The sequence below is a fragment of the Herpailurus yagouaroundi genome, unplaced genomic scaffold (assembly GCF_014898765.1).
Source record: "Herpailurus yagouaroundi ecotype Mexico unplaced genomic scaffold, PumYag 200, whole genome shotgun sequence".
Lineage (NCBI taxonomy): Eukaryota > Metazoa > Chordata > Mammalia > Carnivora > Felidae > Herpailurus > Herpailurus yagouaroundi.
In genome coordinates this window covers 2656291-2676839 of record NW_024412431.1, presented here as the reverse complement: position 1 = coordinate 2676839, position 20549 = coordinate 2656291, and the positions used below count along the sequence as shown (strand labels likewise).

The following is a 20549-nucleotide window of genomic DNA, read 5'->3' as shown; positions in this document are numbered from 1 at the left end:
TGAACGTTAAGCCTGGCAAAGTGGCCCCGCCTATGGCTGGGCGGTTCTGGGGCAGGCTTTAAGAGAACATGACCAATAACCGTTACCCTTTTGGTGTCGGTCACGCCCCCCATGCCCCTCCGCGTCCCATGTATCTTCCTAGAATTTCTGAGGTGGTTTTGGGGTTTCCGATAACGTGCTTTTGTGTGTTTAAGTGCAGGGCCTTATCTCCCACAGAAAGCTCTTAGGACTGAGCCTGTGGGACCGTGCCTCTCCTCTCAGATCCCCCAGAGCAGGGGTATGTTCCCTCTCAAACCAAAGATTAGGTCTGTCTTCTCCGCCTCCTAGGCCAGGGTGCGGTCCACTGTCAGACCGCTCTCCGAAAACAGAGCGAACTGGGGAGTCCGCAGATCCTGGATTCCCTCCCTCGTTGCGCATCCTTACAACTGAAACGCAAATGTTCATTTTTAGGTTCTTGGCCACTTTCCCCGCGCGACCTCCAGAGGGCGACACGAACCCCTCGCTTCGCTGCCTCGCCAAGGCTGAACACCCGGCTGCCAGGGTGCCCTGGACCAGGAGGGGAGCTCGGTGGCCTAGAACGTGGTCTGGGAGCCAACCTCAGTTTCCTCATCTGGAAAATGGAGAGGTCGTGAGACTTCAATGAAATGTTGAAGGCCAAGCCCTCCATGCCTTGCCCAAAGTGAACACTTAAAGGGGTATTATTATTGTTATTATTGTTGTTATTGAAGGTACGTTTTGTCATCAAAACAAGGCAAGAGCCAAGGCAGGGATGAGGGGGACCCCGGAAGACTTGAATGCTGTGCTAAAGATGTGGGCGCTTTTTTTGGTTTGTTTTGCATCTGATATGTATCATAGATATTTTTGTGTAATAGCAACAAAAATTTACAATGTATTTCATTGTGTACTTTATCCCTGCTAGAATAATTGTGGATGTGAATTTAAAGCACCACCCACCTTGTAATTGAAAAAGGTCTTTAAATCCTTCATGTTGTAGAATTTTATTCATTCATTTTATGTTTGTGTAGGTGACTCACACACCGGGTAAAGAAAATGTGAACAATTACAAGAGTATAACTAGAATGAAATGTCTCCTCCAATCTCTGACCTCTGCCCCTCCCTGTTCTCTCCCAAAAGCCGCTACTACAGCTATGTGTCTCCTCCCAGAACCAGTTTATGATTTCAAAGGCAGATTTACAAGTCTGTCCTCTGCCGGGAAGTTTGGGTTTCATGTAGCAAGCGATGGAACAGTACTTAGTTGCTTAATGATTTATTAGGCACCTACTGTGTACTGTGTAGGTAAATCCAGCAGACATTAAGATACAGTGCAGTGCAGAAGACTGAAGAATCGAAACAGGGGAAGGAAGATCTACAGGGTCTGTGGAAGCCCAGAGGAAGAAGTCTTCACCCCTGGGGGCAGGGATCTCAGAGGTGAATTCCCTAAAGCTGTAACCTGAGAGCTAAGGTTTGAGGGTCCATCAGGAGTTCATCCAGAGGAGAAAAGGTGTTCCAGACTGAAAAAACAGGATTCCAAAGGCCAGGAGTGGGGAGAGAGTGGCAGGGCTCAGAGGCGGCCGGCTGGACCTTCCTGATGGCAACTCCTTCAAGTTGAACCCACTGCGGGGCCTTCACACTGTTCCTTCATCCTGGAACATACTTTTCCCAGGGCTCCACATGGCTCTATCTCTCACCTCCTTCAATTCTTTGCTCACACGTCACCTCCTCCAAGAAGCCTGTCCTGAACACCCTATTCAAAACTGTAACCCCCACTCCTGGCCCTTATCCTGTCTTATTTTTTTCCCACCAGTATTTATCTTCTAACATCCTCTGTAATTTCCTGGGTTTTCATGCTTTTTCTCTGTCTCCTCCATTAGAATATAAACCCCCAGGACAGAAATTTTGCTCTGTAACACAGTAGGGGCTCAGGACGTGTTTCTTGAGTGGATTCCTTTCCTAATCATCCTGCTGCAGGGGTCTTACCAGAAACAGAGAAAGCCCTCCCTTTGTCTCCTGGGTCTCAAGATCTCCATTCCCCCGGATGCCACAGGCACATAAGGTACAAGAAAAAAAAAAAAAAAAAAAAGATCATTTACCCAATGACATTGTAGTCACATAGACACAGGTTCAAATTTAGGGGGTGTCGCTAGTTGGCTGGGTGTCCCTGGGCAACTGGTTAGCTCTTTCAGAATTTGGTCTCCTCATTCTTTTTTTTTTATTTAAAAAATTTTTTTTTCAACATTTATTTATTTTTGGGACAGAGAGAGACAGAGCATGAACGGGGGAGGGGCAGAGAGAGAGGGAGACACAGAATCGGAAACAGGCTCCAGGCTCTGAGCCATCAGCCCAGAGCCCGACACGGGGCTCGAACTCACGGACCGCAAGATCGTGACCTGGCTGAAGTCGGACGCTCAACCGACTGCGCCACCCAGGCGCCCCTGGTCTCCTCATTCTTATAAGTGGGGTATACACAAACTCTTCTCTACCTTCTCTACAGAGCTGTGTGAAGGATCAGAGTTCTCTTTCCTTCCCTCCCTACTCCCCACAGTCTTTTTCCCACCACAGAAGGAGGCTGGAAACTCCTGCATCAGATCACGTCCCTCTGCTCAGAACCCTCTCTCTAGGCCTCTCATATCACTTTGAGCAAAAGCCAAACTCCTCGCTGCAGCCCACAAGGCCTTGCAGGTCCTGTCCTCTCTTCCTTCCACCTTCACCCTTTATCATGCTGTGGTTTAGGCCACAATGATCTTCTCACCAGAACCTGTCAATCTGATGCCAGCCTCAGGGCCCTTGCACTGCCGCTTCCCTCTCCCTGGACCTCTCTTCCTTAAATATCTACATGACTCACTCCCTCACCTCCTTCACATCTTGACTCAAATACCACCTTCTCAGGTGACATTGGGTCTAAGGTCACTGTTCCCTTCCTACCCCACATTCCTCGTATGCCTTCCCAATATCATTGTTTCTTGTATATCTTCCACATTCTAACAGATCATATCATGTTCTTCTTTGTCTTGATTCTTGCCTCCCCCCCCCCCCCCAACACTAGAACATCAGCTCCTGGAGGACCAGGTCTTTATTTCTTTCACTGCTGGGCCTCATTGCTAAGAAGGGTGCCAAGCACCCGGTATGTTCTCAGTACATAGTAACGGATGGAACCAACGTGGTGTAGAGAAAGAAGTTTGCACAGGAGTCCCCCACCAGCCTATTGATTGTGAGCCTTAATGAAAGAGAGGTAATGACCTTGAGACCTGCATACTGCAAGGCTCAAAGTTTGACCATTTTGGCCCAAACCTGGGTGGAGGTCAAAGGTTGATGTTTCTAGCCCACTCCTGTGGATCAAAGGCTCAATTGCAGGTGACCTCTGTCCCCAGTGGTGTGTGGCAGATGTCAGCCTTGCAGCCCAGAGAGGATCTCTGGTGGCCATGGGCATGATAGCAATTTAGGGAGCCTACACTGGAAGCTGGAGGACTCCCCCTCCCCCAAACATCTGGCCGTTCCTAGTCCCCCAGGACCATGCAGGACTTTTCACAAAGGCCGGAGGTCAAGGATGGAATATTGGGGGCAGCTGTCAGATAGGAGGTGCAGGGCATGGGTGCAGGCTTGATGACGGGGCCTGACCTCCTGGGGAGAGCTGCTCCCTCATCACCGCCAGAACATCTGCTGTGTGTTCGTTTGCAGCTCAGTTTGTGGGTAATCGCCAAGCACCACAAGGAGCAGGGGGAGTCTCCCCTCGCAGCACGCCCCACCAGCCCCTGGGGATGGGCCTGATTTGCATAGACATTTCCATTGCCTTCGGTTCCCTTCAGTTGGATCCAGATGGGAAGTAGAGCAGAAAAAAAGGGGCTTGAACCCCTGGGCAGGGCACCTGCACTCTCCAGGCCTCAGTTTCCTCCTCTGTAAAATGGGACTATAATTACTCTTCCTCACGTGGTTTGTGTGAGCCGTAGGCCTGTGTGCCCGCAGATCATCCGTTCCCTGCTCTGCTGGGCCCCACGGCTCAGGGCTGCCCCTCGCATACGCCAGCTCCTAGCCCAGTGGCTTCTGCTCAGATTTAGCCAACGGCAGGCACTGAGGGGAGATCGGAGGGCGGGTGGACGGGGGCAGGGGGACAAGGTAATTCTCCCCATCTGCTCTGGCGGCTTCTCCCACTGGACATGGCCTCCCTACCTGCTAATTTCTAAATAGTCTAATCCTTTCCCCAACTTCGGTGTCTCATCTATGTAACCAAGCCCTGTGCTAAATCCCCTCTGTCTGAGATATTTCTAGTTTCCTGCGTAGACCCTGACTGATGTAAGGCAGCCGTGAGGCATTCGTGTTTTGTTTGTTTTAAGATGCAATTTATGTGTACAGTTCTTCAAGCTCCCACAAACATACATAGTCACACAACCGCTACCACAATCCACATACAGAACTGTTTCCACTGTGCCCCCCCCTTTTTTGAAGTTTATTTATTTATTTTGAGAGATGGAAAGAGGAGTGGGGGAGGGGCAGAGAGAGAGAGGAAGAGAGAGAATCCCAAACAGGCTCCCTACGGTCAGTGCAGAGCCCGATGTGGGGCTTGAACTCACCAATCACGGGATCGGGATCGTGACCTGAGCCGAAACCAAGAGTCGGGCCCTTAACCAACTGAGCCACCCAGGTGCCCCCCCCCGACCTTTTTTATTTTTATTTTTTTCAACGTTTATTTATTTTTTTGGGGGGGGACAGAGAGAGACAGAGCATGAACGGGGGAGGGGCAGAGAGAGAGGGAGACACAGAATCGGAAACAGGCTCCAGGCTCTGAGCCATCAGCCCAGAGCCTGACGCGGGGCTCGAACTCACGGACCGCGAGATCATGACCTGGCTGAAGTCGGCCGCTTAACCGACTGCGCCACCCAGGCGCCCCATTAAATGTTAACTTATTTCAAGAGAGAGAGAAGGGCAAGGGCAGAAAGAGAGAGGGAGAGAGAGCATCCCAGGCTGGCTCCACACTTAGCGCAGAGCCCAACGAGGGGCTCGATCTCACGAACCGTGAGATCATGACCAGAGCTGAAATCAAGAGTTGGACGCTTGAGGCACCTGGGTGGCTCAGTCGGTTAAGCCTCCGACTTCAGCTCAGGTCATGATCTCATGGCTCGTGAGTCCAAGCCCCACATCAGGCTTTGTGCTGACAGCTCAGGGCCTGGAGCCTGTTTCGGGTTCTGTGTCTCCATCTGTCTCCGCCCCTTCCCTGCTCATGCTCATGCTCTGCCTCTCTCTCTCTCAGAAATAAACATTAAAAAAAATTAAATTAAATTAAACAAAAACAAACAAAAGAACTGACTGAGCCACCCCAGGGACCCCTCCACTGTGCCCTTTCAGGCCGTCCCCAGCTCCTGCCGGCCATGAGTCTGTTCACCACCCCTACAGTTTGGCCTTTTCTAGAATGTCATAGAAATGGAATCATATAGTATGTGGGGTTTGGCTACTTTCCCTCCTGATAACACACTGGAGATTCATCCGTGTTGTTAATATCCTAGTTCCTCACTTTGGAAGCCAGTGGCTGCAAAGATTATATCCTTGAGTGGTCTCCCGTGTAAGTGCTATACTATGTCTATCCATTCTCTGGTTGAGGGAGCTGCCGTGAGCTTTGGATGAGTTGATACTCGCAATGCACTCAGGACAATAATGGGCGCATTATATATAAGTCGGCTCTTATTACTATGCTGGGGGTGGGCCTGCTGAGGAACAGACCTCTGACGCTCCCCTCTCCCCTAACCGCCTGCCTCCCTCCAGAGAGGGCCCCCCTTCCTAGGCTGGAAGGACCAAGACTGTATCTGCCGTGGATGCATCAGAGGTGGGCTTCCAAAGGGAACCTTCCCACCCCATCCCCGAAGCTGAGAGTGGGCCCCGAGCCTATGGGCGAGACCAGGCGGCTGCAGCCCCAGTGTCTGCCAAGATCAGCATCTGGAAAGCTTCTCTGCAGTTGGGGCCCCTTCCCCCAGCGCTGTGGTGATGACGAGAAGCTTGGGACCTGTCTCAGACACTTCTCTTCACGAAGTTCCTCCTGCCAAAACCCAAGAGCTGGGGGTTGGGGAGGACGGTGGAGGCCCAGGGAGGCTGGAGGGATCAAGGAGAAGAATGTTCCGCATCTCACCAGCGATGGGATGTGGTCCAGAGCGGTAAGCGAGTGGTAAGCACTGCCCTTCTGTTTCCACCCGCTGGGGCAGGGATGGGGGCCACTGCCTCAGAGCCAGGGCGGGGACGCAGGATGAGCAAGAGGGCAAATCCCACCACTGCTGCTTTGGTTCCGTCATCTTTAAAATGGGGAGATGAGGAAAAGGCAAAACTATGAAGGCAGTAAATGGAGGGGTTTGCCGGGAGTTAGTGGGGAGGGGGGGGCACGAGGAGGCCGAGCACAGAGGATTCTTAGGGCAGTGAAACTACTCTGTGCGACACTGTAACGGTGGCTACATTCACTATGCGTTCGTCTGGACCCAAGAGCGGACGCCAGTGTAAAAAAACCATGGACCCTGGATGACCCGTTGTGACAAATGGGCCACTCCGGTGGGCATATGCAAGTGGGAAGGCTGTACCTGTGTGGGGGCAGGAGATATATGGGAAGTCTCTGTACTTTCCCCTCAGTTTTGCTGTGAACTTAAAACTATTCTAAAAACTAAGGTCTATAGGGGCGTCTGGGTGGCTCAGTCGGTTGAGCGTCCGACCTGGGCTCAGGTCATGATCTCGCAGCTCGTGAGTTTGAGCCCCGCGTCCAGCTCTGTGCTGACAGCTCGGAGCCTGGAGCCTGGAGCCTGGAGCCTGCTTCTGTGTCTCCTTCTCTCTGCCCCTAACCCACTCACATTCTGTCTCTGTCTCTCTCAAAAATAAATAAACATTAAAAAAAAAAAAACCTTTAAAAATAAGGTCTATTAAAAACAGTGGGATGATGGGAAGAATAATACCACCTTGCTGGAGGCGTGACGATTCGAAGCGTCGCGCCCAGCGCGGTGGTCTGTGTTGCGGGGAGCGTTAGCCATTATTGTCAGGGGCCCTGTAATTAGTGGAGGCTGGTCCAAGCTTCTTCCTTCTCCTCTCTTCCCCTGCCTGGGAGCTCCCCAAGAAAAGGGGGCCCCATTTCGCTCATTCCTCATCCCCCCCCTTCTCTCATTCAGGGGCCCCCTAGGCAGGGCTCCGCTTTCCCCTTGACCTCTCAGACCATCAGGAAGTCTAGGCTTACGGTGCTTCCCAGTTCTCTTTCCAAAGCCATTCCCTCAGCTGACCGGCAAGACCTTGAGTTGACCCAGAAGCGGGAGGTGGGGGGTGAGGAGGAGGCGGAAATTGTCTGTTGGTGTATCTGCGTGTCCCTAGGGACATCACCTTTGTCTAGGAGCCATGATCCCCTTACAGACAGCCGGATATGTCTGTGGCCTTGATATTCCCGCCCACTGCAGGTCCCTTGGGGAGGTGTGGCAAAGTGCTGAGCCAGCCGGGGCAAGTGTTGGGGGGGCACTTCCTCCCCAGCCTTCAGGTCCCCACAGGGCTGAGATTTCCGCTCTGATAGCTCCCTGGTGAGGAGAGGACCCAGTTTTCTTTGTGTTTTGTACCCCGTGGGTTGAACACCTGGTTTCTAGAGGTTGTGCGAGCAACACGCAATACACATCACTCGGCAGGGGTTTCAGTGAGGTTTTGCTGAGGTCTGATGGCACCCCAAGATCTGGCCTGGCAGTGACTGGACGCCGAAAATGAGCTCAGGAAAAGGAGCAGTCATTTTCTGAGTTCTCTTATCTCCCCATCAAAGCCCTGCCACCTTTGTTAGAACTGTCTGGTTTGTCTCTGCCGTCAGACTGTCAGGTTTAGAAACCAACAACGGGGCATAGCCAGAGCTAGTACTGAGGATTCTATGAATATATATGCTGCATACATATACATATACACATACATATACATAGCATAATATATTGATTTTTTCTTTAAAAAAAACTTCTGTTTATGTATTTTTGAGAGACAGAGACACAGAGACAGACAGAGACAGAGTGCAAGCCGGGGAGGGGCAGAGAAAGAGGGAGACCCAGAATCCGAAGCACGTTCCAGGCTCTGAGCTGTCAGCACAGAGCCGGACGTGGAGCTCAGACTCACAAACCGTGAGATCACGACCTGAGCCGAAGTCAGACGCTTAACCGATTGAGCCACCCAGGCGTCCCTTTTTTCTTTTTTTAAGTAACCTGTATGCCCGACGTGGGGCTTGAACCCAGGACCCTGAGTTCAAGAGTCTCATGCTCTACCAACTGAGCCAGCCAGGTGCCCCAATGTATTGCTTCTTAATGCTCATTTCTTTATTAATAAGTTAAATATATTGTTCTTTTTAAAAAGTTTATTATTAATATAAATTTATTTAATAGCAAGATGTTGAATAATATCAGTATGTTTATTTGTCATGTTATTACTTATAGTATTGGTAATATTTATTTTTTTTATTACAAGAACAATTTTATGACTAGAAGTCTGGTGACTTGTCACCTATTTGATTTTTCATGCCCTTGCCAATTTTTTTAAGTTTATTTATTCATTTTGAGAGAGAGAGCACAAGCAGGGGAGGGGCAGAGACAAAGAGAGAGAGAGAGAGAGAGAGAGAGAGAGGGAGAGAGAATCCCAAGCAGGCTCCATGTTGTCGGCACGGAACCCAACTCGGGGCTCAATCCCACAAAATGTGAGATCATGACCTGAACCGAAATCAAGAGTCGGATGCTCAACCGACTGAACCACCCAGGTGCCCCTCAATTTTTTAAATTGGTACCATGAACTAAAAATTTCAAACAGTCCCCCAAGGGTACACCATAAAAATCTGGCCCCCTCTCACCTGTTCCCCTGCCCCCAGCTCCCTGCCCTGAGGGTAACCGCTGTGACCAGTGTCTTGTGCCTTCTCCGGGAGGTGGCCCGTGGGCCCGCAGGCAAATGTGTGTGTATTTATACAGCCCTTATAAATACACCTGGACGTGCAGGCCTACAATGCAAACTGATTTAAATTGTGGTTTTTTTTCAACTTAATACGTTGAAGACAGTTTCAGATCAAGACTCCTCCATTTTTACTTTATAATAGGCAGAAATGGATCAATTTTAATTTCCTTTTTTGTTGCTTTGCTTTTCAACACTTTTTATGAAGTATAGCATACATACAGAAGAGTGTACCAAACCTCTTCTTCTATTGGTTGCATTGTCTGCGTTATCAAGCAGCCTTAATTATTTTTTTAATGTTTGTTTGTTTGTTTGTTTGTTTGTTTGTTTTGAGGTGGGGGGAGGGGCAGAGATAGAGGGAAAGAGAATCCCAAGCACCGGGCTCCATGTCACGACAGTGAATCATGACCTGAGCAGAAATCAAGAGTCAGACGCTTAACCGACTGAGCCACCTAGGCGTCCGCCCCCCTGTTAATTTTAATTTCAGCTTTCTTGAGGTATCATTGACATATAAAACCGTGAGATATGTAAAGTGTACATCATGTTGATTTGATATGTGTATACCTTCCAAAAGGATTCATTCATAGCTAGTTGGGGTGCCTGGGTGGCTCACTCGGTTGAGCGCCCAACTTCGCTCAGGTCATGATCTCACCTTCTGTGAGTTCGAGCCCCACATTGGGCTCTCTGGTGACAGCTCAGAGCCTGGAGCTGCTTCGGATTCTGTGTCTCCCTCTCTCTCTACCCCTCCCCCACTTGTGCGCCGCCCCCCCCCCCCCCCCCCCCCGTCTATCTCTCAAAAATAAACCTTAAAATTTTTTTAATTAAAAAAAAAGGAGGGGCACCTGGGTGGCGCAGTCGGTTAAGCGTCCGACTTCAGCCAGGTCACGATCTCGCGGTCCGTGGGTTCGAGCCCCGCGTCAGGCTCTGGGCTGATGGCTCGGAGCCTGGAGCCTGTTTCCGATTCTGTGTCTCCCTCTCTCTCTGCCCCTCCCCCGTTCATGCTCTGTCTCTCTCTGTCCCAAAAAAAATAAAAAAAAATAAAAAAATAAAAGTTGAAAAAAAATTAAAAAAAAAAAAAAGGATTCACAGCTAGTTAACTGACACATTGATCATCTCACATACTTATTTTGTGTGTGTGCGAGAACATTTAAGTTCTACTCTCTTCGCAAATTTCAACTGTACATTACAGTGTTAGCAAGCAGAGTCCCCACATTTTACATTAGATCCTCAGACCTTGTTCATCGTACAGCTGCAAACTTGTGCCCTTTTACTAATCTCCCCCTTTTACCTCCCCACCCCAGCCCCTGGCAACCACCACTTTCCTACTTTCTGTTTCTTTGAGTTTGACCTTGTTTTGTTTTGTTTAGATTCCATATATAAGTGATACCAAGCAGTTTTATCTTTTTCTCCTTGGTTTATTTCACTTTGTGTAATCTCTCCAGGTTCATCCATGCTGTCGAAAATGGCAGGATTTTCTTCTTTCTCATGGCTGAATAAAATTCCATTATATATATATATATATTATAATATATGTTATATATAAAATAAAATATGTTATATAAAATATTATATAAACATGTTATATATTATAATATATGTTATATATATATAATTCCACTATATATATTTCCACTATATATATATTTCCACTATATATTTCTACATATATATATTTCATATATATATAATATGTATATCACATTTTCTTTTTTTTTTAATTTATTTTTTTTAATGTTTATTTATTTTTGACAGAGAGAGACAGAGCATGAACAGGGGAGGGCAGAGAGAGAGGGAGACACAGAATCCGAAGCAGGCTCCAGGCTCTGAGCTGTTAGCACAGAGCCCGACATGGGGCTCGAACCCACAAACTGTGAGATTATGACCTGAGCTGAAGTCGGAAGCTCAACCGGCTGAGCCATCCAGGTGCCCCTCTTTTCTTTTTTTTTTTTTTAAGTTTATTTATTTTTAGAAAGAGGGGGAATTTAGAAAGAGGGGGAATCCCAAGCAGGCTCTGCATCGTCAGCACAGAGCCTGACTATGGGGCTCGAACTCATGAAATGTATGATTGTGACCTGAGCCGAAATCAAGAGCCTGTCGCTTGGGGCGCCCGGCTGGCTCAGTCGGTTGTGTTGTGTCAGACTTTGGTTCAGGTCATGATCTCAAGGCTCGTGGGTTGGAGTCCCTCTTCCAGCTCTGTGCTGACAGCTCAGAGCCTGGAGCCTGCTTCAGATTCAGTGTCTCCCTCTCTCTCTGCCTCTCCCCGATCATTCTCTCTCTCTCTCTCTCTCTTTCTCAGACATAAACATTAAAAAAATTGTTTTCAATTAAAAAAAAAAAAAGTCTGTCACTTAACTGATTCAGCCACCCAGGCACCCCCTACCACATTTTATCAGTTCCTCCACTGATGAACATTTAGGTTGCTTACATATCTTGGCTGTTGTGAATAATGTTGCAATGAACACAGGAGTGCAGATATCCTTTTTTGTCATTTTGCACTTCAACATTCTTTACTGAAGTATGATATACACACAGAAAGTGCCCTGAACCTTTCCTTCTTATTGCACTATGTCTCCAGCAGTCTTTTTTTAAAAAAAATTATTATTTATTTTTCAGAGAGAGAGAGAGAGAGAGAGCGAGCGCCTGTGTGCAAGCAGAGCAAGGGCAGAGAGAGAGAGAGAGACAGAGAATCCCAAGTAGGCTCGGCCTTGTCAGTGCACAGCTGGAGGTGGGATTTGTCCTCACCAACCCTGAGATCATGATCTGAGCCAAAATCAAGAGCTGGACACTAAGCTGACTGAGCCACCCAGGCACCCCTATAGCAGTCAATTATTATTGGCATTGGACACATGTGCACATTAAAAAAAAAAAATCAAAAGGTACGAGCGAGTTCACAGAATGAGAGCAGCCTCCTTCCCGTGCCCTATCCCTATCTTTCACTTCCTCTCCCAGGAAATTCACCAGTTTCTTCTGTTCTGAGCACAGGTTGTGGAACATCAGCTCCAGGGAGTTTTGTCTGGTTTGTCCCTGATACATCTCCAGCCTTTTAGAACAGTGTCTGGCACATACCAGCCAAATGCTTAATGTTATCTGGTAAATAAACATATAGGAAGGTTATATACACATTTTCACAAATAGTAGCCTCCTACAAGGCTGTCTCTTGCACCTGAACATAAGCTCCATGAAGGCGAGCACTCTGATGAATCTGGGCCTGCCTCGCTGGTTGACCACAGCAAGGGCAGAGGTAGGGTAGATAGGCTGGTGGGTGCTCTGAGTTTTCTAGGAGTCTTATCTGAATTCTGAGGTCTTATCAAGGCAAAATTAATCCTGTCTTTGCGGCAGGGCGTGGCACATGGTAGGAACTTGACCATTTGTTGTGGGAACTCAGAGTAGGCGCCTAATGCCTATTTGCTGCATCGACACAAAGGTGCTTCAGTAGCTCCTTGTTGCGTAAAGGGGATCTCATGCTCTCCTCCAATTCCAAGGTCCCAAGGAACGGGCCAAGAGTATATCTGCAATCAAAGAGTTGTTTCAGGTTGAAGCCACCTGGCCAGGAGAGACGTGACATCACGGAGTCGTGTGACGTCATACGCCGGCAGGTTCTCACGAGTGGGGGCTGGGAGGGGCATGGCGAGAGGTGGGGGAGGCGAACAAAGGGACCCCGCGCGCCTCCCCCGCCGTCCCCAGCGCGCGCCCGGGCCCGACCGACCACATCTGGAATTCATTTAGCCGCCGCCGGAAAGGGGAGGAGAGGAGGGCGGGGCGAGTGGGGGGCCGAGGCGGTGTCTCTCCCGCCCCCCTCCGTCCCAGGTCCCCAGCCCCGGGACGCAGCCCCAGCCCGGCAGGCAGCCCCAGCCCCTGCCGATGCCGTCCCGGGGACGCAGACGCCGAAGCCCCTCCGGCCAGAGCAGGGACCCGGCCTGCCCAGCCAGGTGAGTGCGGGGCGAGGGGAAAGCAGAAAAGACGGGGCCCGGGGCCCGGGAGTCGCAGGGTCGGAGCTGGGGGGGCCAGGCGAGGGGTTGGGGGCGCACCCGGGCGCGCACGCGCCGCCCGTGCTCCTGCTGCACGGAGGGAGTGGTCACTGTGAACCTTCTCCACGACTCCGGGCCGCCCCTACAGCCTCCGCCGCGAACCCCCAGACTGAGCTCCCCGCCTTCCTCGGCGGCAGGAAGTTGGCGCCGAACAGAAGGCGGAATCCGAGCGCTTTCGGCCGGACACTGGGAGGCAGAACCGAGGGGTTCGGGGAGTGCGTATGGGGGGAGGGGGGAGGGCCCTCCTCCTGGCTGACTCCGGCCGGGCGAGAGCGAAAGGTGCAACGCGCCGGCGAGCCTCCAAGCCGAGGGGCGGAGTCCCCAGGGAGGGCAGTCTGCCCCACCGCCTGCAGGTCGGCCTCGGTGCCTCAGTTTCCCCGAGTAGTCCGTCTTCTTCAGTCACCCCGCGGGGGCGTGGCTTTGTTCTGGAAGGAATGGGAACGTGACTGCGTGGCTCCGGCGCCTCATCTTTCTCCTGGGGCCCAGGGATGGGGCGACGGTGCGAACGCGCGTGGCGCGGACCCCGCGTGGTCCCGGGCCCAGCAGATTGTCGGAACCTCGCCCCCTCCTCCGGCACGAGTTGACTCACCCGGGGATTTCCATACCCTCCCCGACTCTGCCCTAGTCAGAGACAACGGGCGCCACGCGCTGAGCCCACGGTCCCCCCGCGTTGGCGCGACGGCAGTTCGGTATTTGCCGTGTGGCTGCAGCTGGGGTCACCCCTCCTCCCCGCGCCTAAGCCCTCCGGGAATACCGAGACGAAGCTCCTTGGGGAGTGGGGGGGAGAGGCGTTCCCCACCCCCACGGGAGATGTAGGGATTCCTCGCGTGTGGCTGTCGCGGGAGAGGAGGCGCGGCCCCGGCGGGAGCGAGTGTAGATACCGCGCATTCCACCGCCAGATAAGGAGGCCAGACTGCAGCCCGAGGGCGGGGGCGGGTCCTGTCGCTGTCTCCACAGAGACGCGCTGGGCTTCGCCTAGTCTGGGGGCTGCCAGCGACCAGAGGCGTCTCCAGCCTTTGCTGTTGTTTGAGACTCAGCTGAGTTTAGGTGCCTCTACCCTCGGGGGCCCACGGGGCTTTGTTCATTTGTTCATCCATCCATCCATTCATTCATTCATCCATCCATCCATCCATCCATCCTTCTGTATGGCACGTTTCCTGAGCACCTTCTGTATGCCAAGCATCATGCCACAGGGGCTGAAAACGGACTTGGTCGCTGGCCTGCAACACTCGTGCTCTACCGTGCAAGCCAGACAGAAAACAAGAAATACAATAATAATATCCGAAAATGGCAAGTTGTGTGAAGATAAAGCAAGATGCTGCAATAGAAAGGCCCTGGGGAAAGTGGCTATAGTAGACTGACGGTCTGAGGCGAGGGGGCCCCCGCCCCCCCCCGCCAGTGACCTTGAAACTGAAACCTGAAAGAGGAGACAGTCATTCAAGGATTGGCGGGGATGGCACCCAGGAGGCCACTGTGGTTGGAGTTGGGTGGCCCTGCGGGAGAGTGGGAGGAGGCTAGATGGACAGGGGCCAGGCCATTTTGGGCAATGGGGAGCCATAGAAGAATATGGAAGTTGGAGTGACACCCCGTACTGGAGTTGTAAATTAGATAGCTCCCCCTGGCTGCTGCATGGAGAATGGCAGTGTAGGGTGGGCCTGACTGCAGAAGGGAAACCAAAAGCAAAGGTGGGGGCTCTGCCCCAGGGCAAGTGGCATGGGATCAGTGAGTGACAGTAGAACTGTAAGCTGCCTCCGTGGAACTTGGAGGAGGGACTCCTGGAAGCCTCTGAGGCTTCCTCTCTGTCTTTCCTCTTTTCTAATCTCCCCCTGAACAGTCTTGGTCTGTCTTCCCTTCCCAACAAACTCTGTCACTTGTCCCTCTCATTCCATTTCAGGCCTGGCCATTCCCAGGTTCTGAGCCCAGCGATCCCCTACTGAGCCTCTGGGAGGAAGTTAGGGCTGCCTTGGAGAAGGTGAGCAGGAGACAGGCCCTGTATTTAGCCAGCCGGGTCTGGGAGCCAGACACAGGGAGGGGAAACAGCCAAGGCCTGTATCTGCCTAGGGCTGACTCTCCTGTCAGTCCCAACCTCCAGGCTCTGCTTCCTCTTTCTGGAAAGCATGGACCTGCTTTAAGCTCTGTCTTCAGCAAAGTCCTAGTGGGGAAGATGAGAAGAGGAAGGCAGTGTGAGCCTCCGTTTCCCCTTCTCTGACTAGAGGAGCTACCCCTCCTTCTGAGGATGCCCTGATAGTCTCCTGGGGCTGCAGACAGTGAGTGTGCAGACTGCCAATCTTCCCCCCCAGGGAAGAAGACAGACTTTTTGGTCAGTCTCTGGGATGTGAGGAGTGAACCCAATTCTCAATTCTCCAGGAGGCATCCATAAATCTTCCTCTTGGCTGCCAGAGAGGGTTGGTGGCCCCATGTGTGGGAGGGGTGGAGCGGGTGGCCATGGGACACACCCTGGGCTTCTTGCCCACCCGCAAGGGTGTTTCCCAGGCCTGCAACGGGCCCTTGATTCTCAATCACGAACCCTAGGAGGGGCCCAGTAGGCCAGGGCAGCCTGGGGGCGTCTGGTTGTCGTGACCCTGCGGTCAGGCCGCGGTTCACACTCTCCCCAGAGACATGTCCACAGCCTTAACTCTGTCTTCTGAAAGAAGCCGTTGGCCGGTGAAGGACGGCTCACTGGCGCTTCCCTTAGGGCGCCCCCAACTGGGCCAATCAAATGCCGAGGACGGGAAGCTCTGGCCAATTGGCGAATCGCTCAATGCCCTGGGATTGAAAACAAGCCAATCAGGGCGCCGGCTGTTTCTGCCCCGAAGGTCGGTCCAGTAAGGCCGAGGCCAGGGCCAAGTTAGCTCCCGGCCGGCTGCAGCCTGCATCGGGCAGAGGGCATCGGGGCGCCCAGGGCCCGGTCCGTCAGGGGAACAAGGGGCCTCTGTGTGGCGATCTGGGCGGGGCGGCAGTCTCCGGGGATGCGCACAAGCCCTCCTCTGTTTCCAAACTAGGACGGATGCCCCTTTACCCAGGGGGAGCAGCTGCCTCTGTCAGGCCTGGGGCCAGGACGCCCCCTCCGAGGACTGAGATGGCTGAGTGACCCCGGAAGCCCCCCATAGTTCCCAGGCTCACTAGGAACCGGCCTAACCAGCCTTTTTCTGGAACGGTACTCCTGGAGCGCACGTGGTCCTTGCCCGGCATGTTTCCAGGGACCCAGGGCAGGCTCTTCCTGCGCCCTCCCCCATCAGCTAAAGGCTGGAGCTTCTTCCTGGCTCCCCTCCTTAAAGACAGACACAGCACCAGCTCCTCTGAGAGACACCCCCCCCCCCCCCGCCCCCACCGCCAGCAAGCTGGGAGGAGGCCATGATGTTGGCTTCTCATCTTCTGCCCACGCTTCGTCCCGCCCCCTCCCCCCATGGATCAGTTTTCTTTGAGAAGGGGGTGACTCAGGCTTTCATGGAAATAAATGCTGGTCCCCCCCTTCCCCTGAGCCCCCTCCCCGCAGGGCTGCACGCCCCCTCCTCGGCTCACATGACTTGAGCGTTGCAGCAGCTGCCTGGTCCTCCCAGCCAAGACCTCCCAGACTGGTCTCCTGTGGCTCCCCCATCCCATCACCCCCTCCCAGCCTTTCCCACACCGGATGTGACTGGGGAGTGAGGACTCCACCCTGTTTGTTCCAGGGGCCTCACATCTGGATTTCATCCTGGCTGGGGATGGGGGGGGGGTGCCAGTGCCCTGCTTACCCCGCTGGGACCCTCTGCAGGGCAGGGCTAGATGGTGCTGATGAGAACAGGATGTTGGGAGTCTGGCCTGTAGCTCAGTCTCCATCCCTTCCTAAAAGATTGGATGGAGGGCACCTAAGGGAGCTAATATATTAGCTAATATTTATTGAGTGCTTGCTATGTGCTAGGGGTGCTTCATGTACCATTCGACAGGATTTTCCCATTACCCCTATGAAGTGGGCTTTCCTCTCCCCATTGCACAGATGAGGACGTTGGGGCTGAGAGGCCGGGCATTCGGTGACTTGCCCAAGGTCCCACAGCAGGTCGGGTGGAGTGCGGTTCAACCCTGGATTGCCTCCAAGGTCTTTGTCCTTGAAGTTGCCATGACCTCTGAGATGCTTAAACCTCAGGCCGCCCTGGTGTCTCCCCAAGACCTTATCTTGGGAGCACCCATGGCCTCAAGGCTCAGACCCAGCCTGAAATCCAGGGCTGTGGGTGGTAATGAGCAGGGGATGGTGCTATTAGCGAGCATCTTGCTGACCCAGGTTGGCAGGCAGCATGAAGCCCCAGGCTCTAGTGTATTCTGGAAAGGAGACAAGCCCTCCCAGCCCTGCCCAAGGCTCACTTTCCGGGTGGGTGAGCGTGGGTTCTGGAAGTTCACTTTGTATTTGGGGGACTTTCTGCTCTTTTTGGAAGACAGTGCCGCCTAGAAGTTATAGAGGCTTTGGAGTGGGTCTCCGGCTCTGCCACTTGGAGACTTACTAGCTTTGAGACTTACGGGAAGTGAATTGACCTCTCTGGGTTTCCCACTGGTAAAGCAGAGACGATGGTAATCCTCACTTCATACGGCCACTCGGTGAGAAGTGAGGAAGCTGGGACTCACACCACGTCCACCTGGAGTCAGAGCCCAGGGAGCGGCCACAACACTGACCTGTCTGTTGGTCTTTTCCCTCTGCAGCTGCGACAGCCCCATGGCCCTGGCTGGCCACTGAGCCCCACCATGGGCAGCCTGTACTCAGAGTACCTAAGCCCCAGCAAGGTCCTGGAACACTATAATTACACCAAGGAGACGCTGGACACTCAGGAGACCACCTCCCGCTGGGTGGCGTTGGCCATCATCGTCCTCATCTGCTTCACCATCGTGGTGGAGAACCTGATGGTGCTCGTTGCTGTCGCTCGCAACAGCAAGTTCCACTCGGCCATGTACCTGTTCCTGGGCAACCTAGCCGCCTCGGACCTGCTGACAGGTGTGGCCTTTGTAGCCAATACCTTGCTCTCAGGCCCCGTCACGCTGGGGCTGACCCCTTTGGAGTGGTTTGCCCGAGAGGGCTCCGCCTTCATCACGCTTTCCGCCTCCGTCTTCAGCCTCCTGGCCATCGCCATTGAGCGGCACGTGGCCATCGCCAAGGTCAAGCTCTACGGCAGCGACAAGAGCTGCCGCATGCTGCTGCTCATCGTGGCCTCGTGGCTCATCTCGCTTGTTCTCGGAGGCCTGCCCATCCTGGGCTGGAACTGCCTGGGCCATCTCGAGGCCTGTTCCACCGTGCTGCCGCTTTATACCAAGCACTATGTGCTCTGCGTGGTGACCATCTTCTCCGTCATCTTACTGGCCATCGTCGCTCTGTACGTCCGCATCTACTGCGTGGTCCGCTCCAGCCACGTCGACGTGACCGGCCCACAGACGCTGGCCCTGCTCAAGACGGTCACCATCGTGCTGGGTGTCTTCATCGTCTGCTGGCTGCCTGCCTTTAGCATCCTGCTCCTGGACTATGCCTGTCCCGTCCGGTCCTGCCCCATTCTCTACAAGGCCCACTACTTCTTTGCCTTTGCCACCCTGAACTCGCTGCTCAACCCCGTCATCTACACGTGGCGCAGCCGGGACCTGCGGCGGGAGGTACTTCGGCCGCTGCAGTGCTGCCGGCGGGCGGCGGGCGTTCAAGGGCGGCGGGGCGGGACCCCAGGCCATCGCCTCCTGCCTCTCCGCAGCTCCAGCTCGCTAGAGAGGGGCACACACATGCCCACGTCGCCCACGTTTCTGGAGGGCAACACGATGGTCTGAGGGGCGAAGTGGGCCACGAGGCCATGGCAGAGGGCTCCGTGGAGAGACACCGGGTGACCTTGGACAGAGACGTGGGGTTGCCAAGCAAGATGCCCCCGCTCCACAGACCTGGGTGGTATTGAAAATACTTCACGCCAGGGCTGGCCAGCTGAGACACCAGCCAGTCGGATGGCAAAGCTGCAGGGTCAGAGGCTAGTGCAGTAACTGGTGTGGCCCCTTCAGAACTGGATCGTGGGGAGGACTGGGGGACCTGGAAGGGGCCTCGGTGACAGCAGGCAAGCACTCAGGGGGAGCTCAGGGCAGGAGCCACTTATAACCCCTTACAAGGGATTTCAACATTTCATGACCATCTGACCCTCTGCCCTGTACAGGGCTCCCCTCTCTGAATCTAGCCCCCTTGTCACCTCCTGGCAACCTTAGGCCACTTCCCCCAGGATCATTGCCCCCAGGGGCCGGAGGCCTCCTCCTTGACCGTCCTGGGTGGCCCCGGCTGACAGTTGCAAAGCCCAAATCCACAGCTTCCCCAAATGTCACCAGCTGCCACTTTGGCCTCTTCTTCTTTTCTCCTCTCTCTCTCCATGACATGCTGGGAAACCATGGGGTGGAGAGGGGGGGCTGGATGCCGTTCTCAGACCTCATCGGCCAGTTGCACTATTTGGGGCACAGAGGAATCACCGAGGGCTGGAAAAACTGGTCTGGGGGAGCTGAGGAGGGCTTTGGGCCTCCTGGTGGGAAAGGGTGGAACTTGAGAAAGTTCTAGGGGAACTGTTTGCACAGGATTCCCTCCCCACCCAAAAAAAAAAAAAAAAAAAAAAAAAAAGAAAGAAAAAACAACCACCCAGAACTACTCCCACCTCCAGCCCAGCGGAGGCACTGGATCTCCTGGGGCGGGGCAACCTTGAACCCACTGTGCCTCCTTTCGAGTTGTCTCGTACGGAGGAGCACGGGGGTGGGCATGCTGAGGACATTTGTGGGATGCTCTCCCCTCACCTGCCCCAGAAGGACTTTACTAAATTCCATGGATAGATGGAAGGGACATTGCGGTACAAATGTATATTTATGTGTGTCTGTGTGCGTGTGTGGTATCTGTGACCCGCTCTCCCCACCATGTTCCCCCCGAATGGATGCTATTGTCGTCTCGTGTCTGTTTTGAAGCTGCCAAAGAGGGATCTGGCCCTGCACAGACCCCTTTGTAATTAATGGCTCATCTCCCCACTTGAGAGCTGGGGTACAGCTCTCCTCGGGGAAGGAAACCTCACGCCTCAAAGTGATTTCTCGTGAATGCAAAGGCTGGGGAGGGGGTCTCGGGGGGCAAGGAGCCAGTTGGGGGCTTGTCTCCCCTCGTACAGCTCCCCAGATGCCCCCCATGCCTGAGATCCAGGCCCAGGCCAATAAACGGTTCAATCTCTCATTCTGGTGGTGGTTGTCTTTTTAGGGCTAAGGCGGCACCCCACTAGCACCCCATGGCTGGAGGGGGGATGGGATGGGGGGGGGTGGCTGCCATCCAGGCCACTCCTACTTTGCCGGCTTTCCTATTCTGTGCCCCAACCCCTAACCCCACCCAAGCCAGGATTACAGTGGCTTCCGGTAAATGCTGACCTTTCCCTAAGGCATCTGTCTGGCCCCTCCCAGTGGTTAATTAGACTCCAGGCCTTCTTGCTTCCCTTTAAAGATAGCCTGGCGTGTTTAGGGAGGTCCCCTACTTCATCCCAAGTACATGTTCCTCCCTGAGGGATGGTCTTGGGGGACACGGGCCCAGATAACCTTCCAGGCCTCAGTATTCCCCAAAGGAACGGGTAACTTTTCCCATCAAGCACTTTCCAAGACGTGAATCCTCAGGAG

The 20549-nt window shown here is 53.4% G+C and overlaps 1 protein-coding gene and 1 non-coding gene across 3 annotated transcripts; one reads left to right on the top strand and one right to left on the bottom strand.

Moving 5' to 3' along the window:
• Positions 1-8182: 8182 nt before the first annotated feature.
• On the bottom strand, positions 8183-8255 carry TRNAK-CUU (transfer RNA lysine (anticodon CUU)). The gene has a single exon. It is a non-coding gene; the product is annotated as a tRNA-Lys (tRNA).
• Positions 8256-12533: 4278 nt separating this feature from the next.
• S1PR2 (sphingosine-1-phosphate receptor 2) lies at positions 12534-20118 on the top strand. Of its 2 annotated transcripts, none has more exons than XM_040449847.1 (2): positions 12534-12836; positions 17607-20118. In XM_040449847.1, exon 2 carries the CDS (start codon positions 17649-17651, stop codon positions 18705-18707), a length of 1059 nt encoding a protein of 352 aa, XP_040305781.1. In that variant the 5' UTR covers positions 12534-12836; positions 17607-17648; the 3' UTR covers positions 18708-20118. The 2 variants fall into 2 exon arrangements, with proteins under 2 accessions (XP_040305781.1, XP_040305780.1); XM_040449846.1 differs by lacking the exon at positions 12534-12836 and adding an exon at positions 13012-13288.
• The last annotated feature ends 431 nt before the right edge of the window (positions 20119-20549 follow it).